The following is a 16,905-nucleotide window of genomic DNA, read 5'->3' on the forward strand; positions in this document are numbered from 1 at the left end:
AATCACCATTCCTTCATGTTTTTAACGATCAAGATAACACTGCTTCTATCCGATCCAGAACTCTATGCTCTATTGGCTGCGGATAAGGGTTAGGGAGAGCGAAAGTGAGAGAGAAATATAAACTAAGAAAAATTATGAAATTTTCGCAATGTTTAAACAATATTGTATACAACAAAAACAAATATACTTCACCAAATACAAGGGCATCGAAACATAGCATACCTATATCATAAAATAGGATCTAAAAATTGCATATAAAATTAGAAAATCGTCAAAAACCCATTATTTTTATTTCTAAAGTTATGGCTCGATGAATATCATTAACTTCAAAAAGAAAAATCATCGATTTTAAAGAATATTACATTTAATTCTTTAATTTTTAAGTGTAATTCTGGATATAGTTTTATAAATTTATCATTCGTGAGACAAGAGTTTTTCTTATGAAATTGTAAAAGGATTACGTCGTAGTTGTTCTGTTTATTGGTAAGGATAATTCCTACCCTAAGTTTGCAGTAAACCTAAAGGATTATACAAAGTCAGGCAGCAGGGCGAGAAATTAGCGAAGTTTACATTATTGTGGGTACAATGTACATTGCCTACAAACATAAAGTACTCCCCCTAACGTAAAGGGTGCAAGAAGAAATTGTCCACAACGTAATCCATTACTCAATAACTTTGTAGGATGATAAAAATGTACACAACTCGCTCACTCCTTTCAAGAACGTCTTAATCAAAAAACTTGATTTCTCGGGAGAACGTTTTTAAAGATTTAAAATATAATGCAATGTATTAAAAATAAATATTAAGCCACTTATTGAAATTTTTACTGTGCAACAGATCTTTTTAGGTAAAACCTGAAGGTTTTTTCCCCAATTGAAAATTATTAAGTATATTTAAAAAAATAATTAAACAATACCTTTTGTTCAAAATGGAAAAACAACATTTTCTGTACTGTAGCGGGTAAATATTAAGTAAAAAATATCTCTCTTTTGCTGGGATTTAGTACATTTTTTGGGCATTCTGAAAACATGCACAACTGAATATTGACGATTTTTGATTTATGACGTTCTTGAAAGGAGTGAGCGAACTGTGCAAAGAGCACTGCATCAAATGGACGCAATATTTGTTTGGTCGTTTATCACATGAAGGCAAGGTCCTGCGTTTCAGGTAATATTAAATAATTAAAATCGGAGTCACATATTTGTTTTCACGCCCTGGCGAACCCGGGAGCTCTATAGGCATAAGCCCATAGAGGTCATAAGCCAATAATAATAGAATTTATATTTTCAATTAATTTTATTGGTGTAAAATACAAAATCTTACCTTCAAAATAAGCACAATTCTATTAAGTCTCTTGAGTACTTCCATTGTATGGCTCTCGTCCAAGACTTCCACATCAAACAGGTCTCTGATGGAGTCCAATTCGAATATAATTTGTTTGAACCATAACTCGTACGCTGGAAGAAAGAAGAAGATAACTATCCAACTTGAGATGAGCAGAGAGGATATGTATGTATGCCTAGTTGTATGGATGTGTTTTGCCTAGAATTTTCACTCATGAATTACATGAAATTATAGTAACTTTAAACATAAAGAGTAAATCCACTCACGAGTAGGCATAGGCTATGAAACTTAAAAAGTTGAAGCCTGAGTAGGGTCATGATAAGCGGTGTTGCATAAGCCGTAGCTAGATTTCAGAGTCACTTGGACGTTAGGTAATAAAAAATAAAATTAAAAAATATGAATGTGAAGGAAGCTAAGAGTGTGTGTCATGACAGAGGAGTGTGACGTTCCATCATCTCTGACTACCCCAGCAGGGAGACAGCGTGATGGTAGTAGTAGTAGTGTAAGAGTGTAAAAAGTGCTATGGGTGTAGTGTTGAATGCTGATATCATGATTGCTCTCACGAAAAGACATTCGGGTAAAAGTAATTCGGGTAAAGGCGGAAACTTCTTCACTTCACTTAGAATTCTTATCTGCACCCCAATGGTCCATAGGGCACTGCATCATTTAAAAGCAGTGGTTATATTGATAGTTAACAAATGAAGGAAATGTTAGCAGCCCTTCGCTCCACTATTACTATTGATTATTGTACTATTGGTCTGGGGTAATATTGATTAAATATTAGAATGAAAAATCACTTATTTATTTGACCCCCCGGGACCTCCAGAACGGTAGCCGAGCGTGCTGACCATTACACTGCGGAGGCGGACAAAAGACAGAAACTAGTAAGCAAAAACTGACTACAAAGAATTGATTACACTGGCCAAAAAAATTAAAAAAAAAATGGTGCCGGAAATTTAACAACTGATGGTTAATGTTTTCAATGTGCTGACTCTTTTTTTCAAAAATGCCACCAGATTTTGTCTATCAGCTCTAGTTTTTGAGATACAGGTTTATTGATTTTTGTTCTGATACAAGCTAAAAATAAAGAATAAATATATATTTAACGCCTAAAATAGAAATTTCCTACTCAAATTCTAATTTAACTATCAAAATATATACCTGGAATCATACCTGAATCAACCTGACCAATAAATACTGGATTAACAGAAATTGACCATCAAGAGATGTCATGATTCAAGGAAAAAAAACGTAATTAACGAAGCTTTGGTTACGAGAGAAAAATATTACTTTCGCCTTTGCATATTATGTTGAGGCTGATGAAGAAATTTATGAATGCTTTAAATCGGAATGGAAAGTAATTTCCTGAGATTAGCACGGAAAAACTAAAAGCTGGTATATTTAATGGTCCTCAAAAAACGCGTTGAAGAACCACAATTTACCACATCAATGAACGAGGCTGAATCTCGGTGTTCATTGGTTCAAGTAGTACAATATTTTCTTGGGAATCATGAAACAAAGAATAAATTAGTGAAAATTATGCTTTCAAAATTCTCGGTTGTAACATGAGCATAAAAGTTCACACCTCCACAGCCACCTAAATCGCTTTCCAGAAAACTTGGGTGATTTTAGTGAAGAGCAGGGGTTAAAGATTTCATCAGGACTAAATGATAAACTATGGAAGATCGATATCAAGGATGATGGGATATCCATATGATGGCCGACTACCGTTGGAGCCTTCAGCAAAACTAGCCTACTAAACTCCATGCTAGGAAGTCATAAAAACGGATTTTTTAGTGATAAGTGACTAACGTATGTAAATTTTGCAATAAATACTTAAAATGTATGTTTTCCTGTTAATAAATACTTTTATCCGTGTATTTTTTTAAATCCGCCTTGTCCGCCTCCGTAGTGTAATGGTCAGCACGCTCGGCTACCGTTCTGGAGGTCCCGGGTTCGATTCCCAAGGGGGGTAAAATAAATATAAGTGATTTTTTCACTCTAATATTTATTCAATATTACCCTGGACTGGTACCTGAAGCGGAGGGCTGATCACCTTTCCTTCATGTGTGAACGATCAAGACAACACTGCGTTTATATGACGCAGTGCCCTATGCACCATTGGGGTGCGGATAAGGGTTTATTATTATTTTAAATCTAGTAATAGTTATAACATATAGCATATCTCAAAAAATAGATAAACAAATTCTGAGGGCTATTTTGGATTTTGCAGGAAATCGCGGGCAGCATAATATGTGTTAGCCTGTGTAATATACAGTAAAAGTTGGGAATTGTTATATTTTCACCTTGATGTGTGACTATGAAGAGATGCTCGTCGTGCACTGGCCTGTTTGATCTTGCAGACAGCATCCTCTGCGCGTTCAGGACCCTGTCTAGCTGCAGGTACTCTGCGTACAGCATCCCCTTCTCTTTCCCACCCTCACACCCAGTGATAATCCTTTCATCCCTAAAACAAAAGTCATTTTAGATAAATAAATATTTTTTTATTGGCTTTCTATTAGACAAATATACGACAAAACAATGTATGATAGATGTTCGAATGGTTATAAAAGTAAAGAATGCAAGCCGGGGCTTGATAAGCCGGGCCCGATAAGGCGGGGCATTATCGATAAAATTAGCAATTTCAAGTATTAACCCTTTGTCTGCCTCCGTAGTGTAATGGTCAGCACGCTCGGCTACCGTTCTTTAGGTCCCGGGTTCAATTTCCAGGGGTTTTCAAATAAATATAAGTGATTTTCCACTGTAATATTTATTCAATATTACCCTGGACTGGTACCTGAAGCGGAGGGCTGATCACCTTTCCTTCATGTGTAAAAACGATCAAGATAACACTGCGTTATATGACGCAGTGCCCTATGCACCATTTGGGTGCGGATAAGGGTTTTATTATTATTATTATTTTTAACCCTTAATGACTAAACATTCGTCTGGCGGACTACGCAATTAAAAACGTGCAACTTCATCAAAAGTATTTATTAAAAATAGGAACCAGTTACATGGCACTTAAGTTTGCTTTATTGGGAATGTCTTCGGATTTTTCTCCTACTAAATGTACGCCTATATTACTTATGTAATATGTAACGCTAGACTAGTGGTGTATGTTTATCAGCATGTATGCTAGTTCGGGTCGATGACCGGTCAACGGAAGCCTGACACCACTCGTGCTGCCTACAGTCGTGTCAAGGGTAGTTCCTGGCGTAATACTTTCCGCAAATACTACTACAACACATAGTTTACTCTAAAAACGGAATCAATAGGGTCACTGTAGACGAGAGTAGACAATGTCGGAATAGTGTGACCAAAAAGGTATAGCGATATATTTAAAAAATACATAAAAACATCAATATTTTATTAAAATTAAACACTTGAATATACCACTTTAATGAGTTTTATTTTTATTTACGACTAGTTTCGAAAACGACAGATGTTTTCATCTTCTGGTACAAATTAATTCTGGTATTGTTTTAATTTGTACCAGAAGATGAAAACAGCTGTCGTTTTCGAAACTAGTCGTAAATAAAAATAAAACTCATTAAAGCGGTATATTCAAGTGTTTAATTTTAATAAAATAATCATATCATTCCACAAAGTTAATGCAGAATCAATAAATAATATAAAACATTAATACTCCAATGAATCTTTTTGCGGTGGAATTTATTTAATGTGACACCTGAGCTAGTCGACTTTTACAAATTTCAGCGATATTAGGTATAGCTACTCTTATATTCGATAAATCTACTCTTACTTTTGGAGGTCCTTATCGACAAGTTACATTTCCAATATTGCACTAAAAAATCCTTTACATGCAAATCTGTTCTATTTACTTGTATCCTATCGAAATCTTAATTAAAATTGCGACAAATCCTGTGTTAAACCAATATGAAATCATTAAATCGCACCAAAACATAACAATTTTACAAGCTAGAATTCCTGATTACTTTAAATCATTTATAATAGAAATGTAACGTTTCGGTGAGGACTTCCACATTTCTTTTATCCAAATTGCTAAGCTTTTCGCGTTTCTTTGCTTTAATGCTGGGTAAGGCCCAGTATTCGTCAAGTCGCAACTTATTTTTTTCTAAATCCTGGTAACATTTTACGTAATTGATTTTATCCTTAAAACACCGTTTTTGCACTGAAAAAATAAGTTTTATTCGAAATAATTATATGGTTTTGGAAAAAAAAGAGTTAGTGAAAGTTTTTAAAAAGTCTTTTTACTCGTATATTCTAAAAAATAAGAAAATATCCAAAATAACATACATTTAAAAATCGGACGTGAACACCTTTCCGGTGGTCTCCAGTGCAATGAATTCTGTATTACCGAATATCCCCTTAACTCTAATGTAAACATACAATTAGTGAAATTTTGTTGCCCAGTTTAATAGTGATTTTTTTTTGCCCAGTTTAATAGTGAATTTTGTTGCCCAGTTTAATAGTGAATTTGTGAATTTTGCTGCCCAGTTTAATAGTGAATACTTTTTTTAAGAACACAAAGTTTTCTAACAAACAAAATACATTGTAATAACAATAAATAAAGGATATAAGAGGAGATAGAGATGGAAACAAAAAATCAACAAAAATAATAATCATTAACTGACATTATGGAATATACAAAATATTCGATCTGCATTAATTAAATCATATTAAAATGTGGACAGTAAACATGTTTGTTACCTCAAATGTAACTATGAATTAAAATACGCAGTACTTCGAAAATAACATTTATTTAGAGATTTTCATATCTTTCAAAGCCTTTCAGGTCCCATTTAACATATTTTTTCAACGTTTTCAACAATACACAAATATATTTTTTTATTGATTTCATTTAAACATGGAAAAAAATTAATAATTGTGAAACATAAAGATGTAGTAATTTTATTAAAATACGGTTTAAATTTTAAAATATAGCGATTAACATAAAACCCGGTAACGGGTCAAATAGCGGAAGTTTTCAAGGAACGGGGCAGATTTAGCAGAAAAAAATGAAAATTTAAGTAGGATGAAAGAGGACTTTGTACAAATTGGTTTTCAATTTTCATAATTTTTCAAGACTTTCAAAATCATTAAAAACCACGTCAAGTGAGAGGAAAAAAATTTACGTCTCTATTTTCACCTTTCAAGATTTTTCATATAAAATTGGTCGCAACTCACTTATAAATTAAATTCATAGCTATAAATATCTGATATTTTCTGGGACGTCCGGATATCACTGTGTTATTGTTTATAGGTGAATGTCCCGACATGCACATGGCACATATCGATCACTCCTTTCAAGAACGTCATAAATCAAAATACTTGATTTTTCAGGAGAACGTTTTTAAAGTTTAAAAATATAATAAAATGTTTTAAAAATAAATATCAAGCCACTTACTGAACTTTTTACTGTGCAACAGATCATTTTAGGTAAAACCCGAAGTTTTTCTCCATTTGAAAAATATTTAGTATATTTAAAAAAATAATAAAACAATACCTTTCCTTCAAAATGCAAAAACAACACTTTCTGTAGCGGGTATATATTAAGTTAAAAATATACCTTTTTTGCTGGGATATAGAACATTTTTTTGAGGTTCCGAAAATATACACAACTGAAAATATACGATTTTTGATTTATGACGTTCTTGAAAGGAGTGAGCGATATGTCAATCCTATACTGACGCCATAACAATGTCGTCTGATATCATTACACCTACTAAATTCATAGATTTTGGACTAAAAACGTGACATTTTATAGGACGTCTGGATGTCACTGTCTATTGACATGGTATATTTAATATTGTCACATTGCTAACATCTCCCGACGTGGACTCGAAAGGGGTTTCAATCATACACTGACGTCATTATGTCGTCTGATATAATTACACCTACCAAAATGAGGTTTTCGTATGTTTTTTCAAACAACTATCACTAAATGAAAAAAACCCTCATTTCGACATTTAATAACGTATGTAATTTTTTTCAAGTGTTTCTTCTTCTTTTTAATGGCTTTTCACCCTTTTTGAGTGTTCTAGCTAGTGTCGAGTTTTTTTTTAGTATTTAATATAGTTACATTGTTTAGTATTTAATATAGTTACATTGTTTTACACGATTTAATATAATTTCTATACATTTCTGTATTAAGATACAATTTTATAATTTTAGTTGCGCTGAGCCTCTCCAAAAAAGAGAGTTTTTTCTTATGAGATGTAGATACCAGAAATTTGGTCAATTCGTGGATAACTTCAAAAGATGGATCATTTTTCCGACGCTGTATATGTACGTATGCTAATAAAATGATGGGAAAAGTTGTGGAATGCTATGGACAATACTTGGAATATAACATATGTAAGGTTCTGTATTTTTTTACAAAAAATACCCAATTGATTTTTAAAATCTGCGTAATCTTATTTGTACCTAATATGAGAGAAATAAATTGCAGAATAATATTCATATCAAATAATATAATTCTTTTGCAAATGGATAATATATTCTCGTAGAATTATTATTTACTTAGTAATTATTCATTTGATGGAACTGCACATTCTCACTTGACACAGTAACTAATGAATTAAATAATTGCGATATTATTAATTATCAATTAATTCAAATAGATTTATATTATCCACTGACACTTCGTGATGGAATTGCATTTTTAATTTATTATTAGATTAAAACCAATATTTTTAGCTTTTCCACTTTTTTATTTGACCAGCGACCGGGTTTCGTCGTTACCGATCTGTCGTTACCAGTCTGATGATGTCGGTAACGACGAAACCCGGTCGCTGGTCAAATAAAAAAGTGGAAAAGCTAAAAATATTGGTTTTAATCTAATAATAAATTATCAATTAATTCGTTTGAAAATAAATGAAGATGATTTATTTATTTACATAATATATTTATATATATATATATATATATATATATATATATATATATATATATATATATATATATATATATATATATATATATATATATATATATTTATATATTTATATATATATATATATATATATATATATATATATATATATATATATATATATATATATATATATATATATATATATATATATATATATATATATATATATATATATATATATATATATATATATATATATATATATATATATATATATATACATATACATATATGTATATTATTTACCACGGTTAGCATAAAATTTATAATGCTAACGATTGAAATTGCAAAACTACGTTCATATGTTAGTTAATACTTAAAACATAATTTATGCAAATGATGACATAAAGTCATTGGATGATACATTTTGTATAAATTGAATTACGCATTTATATATCGCCAATTAATAATAAATAAACACGTTTATTAAGTATTATGGTGAATACTAATAAATTGTTATTTATTGATTTGGCGTTTAATTTGTAGAACTCCATTTTAATTTATGTATTAAATGTTAAATCAAACACTGATTTTTTGAGTCTACTAATTTTAATGTTGAAAAAAAACACTTAAAAATCAATTTTGTGACAATTGTTTCGCCTAACTATGGCATTTTCAAACGAATGTCAAGTATAAGTTTGAAAATACCATAACTTGACGAAATGTTTGTCACAAAATAGATTTTTATGTGTTTTTTTAACAATAAAATACAACTTGGTAGACTCAAAAAATAAGTGTTTGATTTCATATTTAATACACAAACTAATAAATTGGATGTCCCACTTGTGACAAATACTGTTACATACTTTAAAACTTTTTTTTTACATATTTAGATAAAACTTGAAACACATGTTTATATATTTGAATGGCTTTTTAAAGCTTCGTGAAGGGTGGTTTCTTCTGTTCGTGTCATGTCAGGTCCCCTGATGTCGACTATCACATAAGAGTCACAGAATATATTATAATATATATACAGGTATAAATATACAAACAAAATATAAAGCAAAAAAAAAATATTGTTTTTTTACAAAGTAGATGAAATAACTTTAAAATAAAAACCAAATTAAATTCGCGAGGTTATAAGAAAGTATTTTTTATATTTATTGCAGGTATTTCTATTTATTTCAAATTAGTTAAAATAAAACAAATGAACATCTGATAATGATTTTGTTTTACGAAAACATAATTACATATAATTAATTTATATGTGAAGGATAAAAGAGACGTTTTGTGTGTTTGTTTACTCAATATGTAATTTTAATGTAAATTTATTTGATGCCAATGTAATATTACAAACTATCATGATAATTTTTAATATTAGAATAATCGTGATTACATTAGAATAACCCGTATGTAACATGTATGTAACGTTATAAATGACATGTAGTTAGCGCACTGCGCAACTGTGACATTCTGGATAGATTACTAAAATAACGTAACTAAATGTCGTATCTGCGTTTGCATAAAGTTTACAAAAAACAGGAGAGCTTTTGTTATGTTTGCTGTTATTATTAAATTCGTCTATTTTTAAATAAACGCTTAAAGTTTAAACGTTATTTTTTTTAATTTGTCGATATTTGATTTAATTAATACTTTTAAAAAAAAATACCAACTAACTTAAGTACTATCACGCCGCTTACCGTAGGGGTAAGCTGAGAGAGCAATCTGTCTCTGTAAACAATATTTTCTTCTTTCACATCATCTCTTCACATGCATCTACCTATTTTACATGGGCATAATGCCTATGTATACTTTATTTAAATGTATTAATTTCAATTTAAATTTAATTAAAAAAATTAATGGAACAATTATTTCGGGAAATAACTGCGACAAGCTCAATCTGGTTTTCAAGGAGATCAGAGTTTATCAAATGTTATTAAAAACGTTTTATTAAATACGATAATTATAATTAAAGAACAATCTTAATTAAGAAACTGATGATATGTAAGTTCATATATACCGCATATGCGCAAGTTCCCGACAAAAAAAGAAAAACTAAGAAATCGAAATATGGCGATGATTCCTATCAACGGCATTTGATCGAAAATTTTAATTTAAATAACTATTGCCACTTCGAAATAGGAAGACTTTTTACCTATTACTTATACCTATTGGAAACAGTACATATGAGTTCACAACAGCCATCTATGTTGGATTGAGAAAGCTTTTATTTTTCAGATATCTTTTTAGTCGGATGAGTGCAATTATAAGCTTTGTTTAATAAATATTATCTTAGCATAGTATTTACATATTTCTTAGTATTTTATATATTAAATGCATTATTGAATAAGTTAGGAAAATATATTATTGGCTCACGATCATATTGCATTAAAATATTACAGTTTCTTATAAAGTTGCACTTAAATAATGCACATTAATTTACTTAAAAGGGCATAAATGTAACGAATTAAAAAAATACTTAGTCGAGATGTGACAACAAACTGAATTAAATACAATTGAAAATAAAAGAATACAGATCAATTTTCATTTTTAATTGCACTTTGTAAGCTATTGGCATTTCCCGAGTGAAATATGAATTAAAAATAGATACATTGTGACATCTCAACATAGATGAAGAGGAATATTGAAGTCACGGTATTTACACATAAACCGTCTTAAGATTTATGATTTTGGAACTTCTACATATATATGTAGAAGTTCCAAAATTTTTAACAATGAGGTATTCAATTATAGGTAGGAAAGTGAATGTTCTTATTTTTTTTTATTTTAACCCTTATCCGCAACCAATGTTGCATAGGGCACTGCATCGTAGTGACGCAGTGTTATCATAATCATTAATTGCATGTAGGGAAGGTGTATAAATTGATCACTTAAAACTTAAAACAACTTAAAACCAGCCTAGCACAGGTCGTAAGCTCTATAATACCCAGACATCTATATTCTTCTTCATCTATGTTGTCAAAATGTAAAAATAAGTGGAAACCCCAGATTTTTCAACAAGGATTTTGATACACTCAAAATGTAAGTAAAAATAGATAGATATCACCACAAAGTGACTGCCGAAACAATTAATGTTTTTTTTTATTGAATTTTCATACCGTGACATTTTCAGCTACGGAATCATGAAAGCCATTGTGCCAATTTATTGTGTTAAGATAATAAAACAAATAAAATAAAATCAACTTAATATCCACTTTGTCCAGTCGTTGGTATGCATTGAAGTTTTATTCACAACATTTTGAGTGTGTCCAAATACTTGTTCACAAAATCTGGATTATCTCCAATTACAGGAGTTATTTTCACATTATTTTTTGATATCTAATAAAAGATGAAGAATAATATGGAAGTCTGGGCATTTACGGGGCTGACGACCGTCATAGGCTGGTTTTAGTGATCACTTTACACACGTGTAACATTCACCAATTCTACCATTATTGACAACCACACTACTCAAATTCTTGGAAGTTCTACATAAATATGAACCAAACATTTTTCTTGAATCACTAGAATTTCACTAGAGACATCTATTGATGAGATGTCAAAAAATAATATGAAGTTTTATTAATTTATTTTTCTTTAATTATTTATTAAAAGCTTTCACTTTTGAAGCACAGCGCGCCAATGTATGTAAGCGATCCCTGCGATCAGTTCGGTTCATTGACTACGAGAGAAGTATCACCGGTTCGATACCCGACACCTCCTCGTTTCTAGCCACGGTTACAGAACCCCTGTGCACAACGCAACGTGACAATCAATAAACAAGATATTAAATACTTATGTTTATCATACATGCGTAGAGCATGACTTCTTTCAAAAGTTTTAAAAGATGACAATTTTTGCACATTCCTTACGTACATACTTTATATTAACAACATTTTGAGTGTGTCCAAATACTAGTTCACAAAATCTGGATTATCTCCATTAACAGGAGTTATCTTCATATTATTTTTTGACATCTCATCAAAGATGAAGAAGAATATGGAAGTCTGGAAAAAATGTGGTTGTCAATAATGGGTAGAATTGTTGAAAGTTACACGTGTGTAAAGTGATCACTTAAACCAGCCTATGACAGTCGTCAGCCCCGTAAATGCCCAGGCTTCCATATTCTTCTCCATCTTTTATGAGATGTAAAAAAATAATACTTTTTTTAAATTCAAAAGGATCAGTTCTTCCTGTCTATCTTAGCGCTAGAATTGGGGTTAATTTGTCGGCTGTAGCCTATAGAAATATTTCAAATTCAGCATATATTTTATCTCAAAAGATTGATGGAAAATATTTTATTTTTTATTTATTATTACATACATAAGTTACATTTATAATATTCCCGGAGAGTTATCTCCATTACTAACTTTGGTATTAAGGTTAACAAAGTTTAAAAAATATTATAATTTATATTTGAAGCAATAACGTTGTGATTCCATTTTATAATTAAAATATAACACTGTTAAAATCACTATAAATATTTTATTATACCTTAATTATAATGTCTATTGGTTTCGAAGCTAACCGGTAGACAATATAATTAAGTTATAATAAAATATTTAAAGTGATTTAAAACAATGTTATATTTTTTTAAGTACATAAATAAACAAACACTGGTCAAAATGTAAAATATAAAACAATGATGGGTATATTAAATACGCATATGAAAAAACATAAAGTAAGAAGCATGTTTAAAGGGAACAAATGAGAAAATATAACTAACCACTAACACAAATCGCCCACTCCTTTCAATAACGTCATATATAAAAGAAAAATTGATTTTTCAGAAGATCGTTTTAAAAGTTTAAAAATATAATAACATGTATTAAAAATAAATATCATGCCACTTATTGAACTTTTTACTGTGCAACGGATCTTTTTAGGTAAAACCTGAATGTTTATTTTTCCATTTGAAAAATATTTTGTGTATTTAAAAAAAATAATTAAACAATACCTTTTCTTCAAAATGCAAAAACAAGACTTTCTGCCCTGTAGCAGGTAAATATTAGGTTAAAAATATCCCGCTTTTGCTGGGATATAGTACATTTTCTGGGCATTCCGAAAACAACTTAAAATTGACGATTTATCCTATATGTTGTTGAAAGGAGTGAGCGAAACATCTTTCCATAAAGCATTTGTTCAGTTCATTCATTTTGGATCCCTGACAGACATTTGCCATAAAGGCAGTTTACATGAAGAAGAAAAAAACTATTTCGCAATACAAATTAATAATCCTGTATTTTCTCGGAATATCTTTTTTTAATATAAAATAATTTATATGGTATTAGATTTTCCGATCCGATTTTTGTGAAAATCTTTAATATATATATATATATATATATATATATATATATATATATATATATATATATATATATATATATATATATATATATATATATATATATATATATATATATATATATATATATATATATATATATATATATATATATATATATATATATATATATGTATATATATATATATATATATATATATACATATATATATATATATATACATATACATATATGGTGATTGTTTGATTTAAAATGCAAAATAATATTTTTGTTTCTTATTAAATTGACGAGACTTTTTTACGAATATAAAAATGAATTATTAAAATAAGAAATGAAATACTGAGAAAACAATATCATGCTAGCCCTATCCGATAATCAAATGTGTCAGGTTGTGGTCCCGTGGTTAGTGTCGCGGACTTTTGAGTCAGAGTTTCTCGGTTCGAACCCACTCTACCACGATTTGATACCTATTTCTAATAATGAGCCGCTTCATATATAGTATGAAATTGAAATATTTATGTAAATAATAAAAACATACATATTTTTCCTTTTTTGAAATACATATATAATAATTTTTAATCGTCATAAACGGAAAATCGTATTTCACTTTTTTTTTAATTACATACTTTAAAATTTATTTGAATTGAAATTAGAATTTCTAATACCACGACTTTTTTTATTATATGATTTTTTTAATCAAAATGGTTATTTGGAAAAACGCGTTAGGTATACGAATGTAATAAGGACTTAAATTAAGGATAAATTCTAATAAAAAATAAATAATAACTAACAGAACAAATATTTCTATGTTTTTCTCACGGGTTTTAGACACAATGTATGTACATATTTTTACTTTATTCATGACGATTCAAAGCGATAATTTTTATTCAAAACTCACCTCATTGGGCACGCCATACTATAGTCCAAATTAGAAAAATCAAATTTTAAATATCTCTCGCCTTCCCGAATTCGAGCACTTTTCACGCGAGCGTGGACGAACTACCGAACTGGTGGCCGTACGCGATAATGGTCCTTAGTAACACGAGTAATTTATACGTCTGGAGAAGCCTTATGCATGCCCGCGTACGTTCAGCAGTTGATCCTAAGTTGGACTGAATGTAAAATATACGTATTTATATCCACACTAGCTATTAGCGGGATTCGATTTTCTAATCTACATGCCAGAGCTTCTCAACATTTTTTTATATTTTTTTATTTGCAGTGCCACCTAGAGTTTCGTGACCCTCACGTATCTAATTTATTTTTTAAATAGAGAAATAGCTGTGTTTTTATTATAAACACAAATATTTCAATCTCATACTATTTCTGTGAGCCTAAGCGGCTCATTATTAGAAATAGGTATCAGATTGTGGTAGAGTGGGTTCAAACCGAGAAACTCTAACTTTAGAATCCGCGATAGTAACCACGGGACCACAACTTTTACATTAGTTCAGCCTTCTTATTGTGTCCAGTATTGAACAAAGACCTCCCTCTTGGACATCCACAGTTCTATACAGACTCTCTTCCAGTGCAGGCCGATCTCTTCCGCAATGTCATCGGACCATCTTGTCTGGGGCCTACCGACGCTTCTGCATCCTGTTTTAGGCCTCCAGTCAAGCATCATCAATTTAAGTCGGGAAAATTAATGGAAATTTATGATCCTGACACCAATCAACGATAAAAATCTTTCTTAGCTGCAGTACATCCTTCATGACAAGCGCCGGCGCCGTGGCGGAGTTGAGAAGACGCTCGACTGATAAATTAGAGCCCTAGGTTTGATTCCCGCCAATTGCAAAATAAATTCAAGAAACATTTGTTTTCAATTGGTCTGGGTGTTTGTGATGTATTTTTCACATCTACCTTTCCTATCATTAATGTCTTACCTGCAGACAAGTCTTTAAAAAACAGAGGTTTTGCGGGTTATTCCTTACAAAATATATGTATGGAATTAACAAAGGTGTGTTGAGATGGTTTGGTAAAACAAATTTATAAAGCGAATGTAATTGGAAAAAGGAGCAGAGGAAGACCGAAAAAACTAAGCACGATCAGGTATGCCAAATATGTATGTAAAGTGGTCAGGTTAGGAGTCGAAACAATTGGCGGGAATGTATGAGGAGATGCATGAACGTCGAAGAGGCGAAGAATGTTTGCAAAGACAGAGTGGGGAAGCGATTAACTAAACATGTTTTTTTTTTCGAAATCATGGAAAATAAAATTATTATTTTTCAATTTTCTCGTAATTTTTTTTTTAAACTCAAGTTTTAACTCTTTGGTCTTGTTTTGGCTGATTGAATTTTCTGAAAGTTTTGTTGATATTACTGTTTTAAAATTGTTTTTGATATCATCTAATCATAGAATACCAAACAAAAACTGATTTTCTCTTCGTAACTACGCCTTTCTATGAGTACTGCAACTACCATCACGCGGTTTCCCTTCAGGGCAGGCAGAGAGGATGGAACGCTACACTCGTCGTAATTATGACCTCTCGTTGGCGAATTTCAAATTCACAAAAATAGTTTCATTGTCATAAAACTAAATGTAAATTCAAGCTTTGTGTTTCGAGTTTGATCAAGTTATCTAGAAGTTTCAAGAATTTCGGTAGTGTGGTTGTCAATTATGGGTAGAATAGATGAATGTTACACGTGTGTGAAGTGATCACTTAAACCAGCCTATTAAAGTCGTAAGCCGTGTAAATGTCCAGACTTTCATATTCTTCTTCATCTATAATGAGATGTCAAAAAATAATATAAAAAAATTGTTAATTAATTTTGTACTAATGTAGATTTCATCACCATTGAAATGATATTTTCAGGATTATAGTAAATAATCTAATTGATGAGATGTCAAAAAATATATATTTAGTTGAATTAATGTCACACCATCATTTAATTATTGAAATATTGAGAATACCCGTCTAAGTATCTTTGTAACTATCATCGGTTTCGCTCAAATGAATAATTATAAATAAAACAAACATGATATTATTAATTTGTATTAAATTAAACATTTTCATGAAAATTGATAACGTAGAAATTATCACAAATATTTTGTACCAAATATATGTATGTACTTCGACATATGAATAGCAAAGCAATTACAATATTTTTAATCAGCACTATCTGTCAAAATTTCAACCAACATACGAATGGAATCTCACATCAGTTCATATGCAACTTTAAATCCTATTTTAGTTTTTTTTTAAATACAAAAATTAATTAAAAAAATCCATGTGAACAAACCCAGATTAGTAAACCCTGTAGTATTTGGACACACTCAAATGTTTTGAATAAAATTATTGGTAAATTATATGCTTTATAAAAAATACAAATAATTTTTCAGGCGTTTCACAAGTATGTAAATGAATCCTGTTAGGATCTTGCATACATCCAAATG

At 30.2% G+C, this 16,905-nt stretch overlaps 1 protein-coding gene across 1 annotated transcript in view; it reads right to left on the reverse strand.

Moving 5' to 3' along the window:
• LOC148313165 (tryptophan 2,3-dioxygenase-like) overlaps positions 1-14,626 on the reverse strand; it is a 30,376-nt gene extending 15,750 nt beyond the window's left edge. Inside the window, exons 1-3 of the mRNA XM_088266982.1 lie at positions 14,411-14,626; positions 3,651-3,811; positions 1,324-1,457 (exon numbers count right to left, since the gene is read on the reverse strand). Coding sequence (XP_088123108.1) covers positions 1,324-1,457; positions 3,651-3,811; positions 14,411-14,427 — 312 coding nt within the window. The 5' untranslated portion in view covers positions 14,428-14,626. The remainder of the gene's footprint in view (positions 1-1,323; positions 1,458-3,650; positions 3,812-14,410) is intronic.
• Positions 14,627-16,905: the final 2,279 nt, after the last annotated feature.

Source organism: Brachycentrus maculatus, unplaced genomic scaffold (assembly GCF_059751285.1).
Source record: "Brachycentrus maculatus isolate JH-2025_06_01 unplaced genomic scaffold, ASM5975128v1 h1tg000017l, whole genome shotgun sequence".
In the NCBI taxonomy this organism is placed as follows: domain Eukaryota; kingdom Metazoa; phylum Arthropoda; class Insecta; order Trichoptera; family Brachycentridae; genus Brachycentrus; species Brachycentrus maculatus.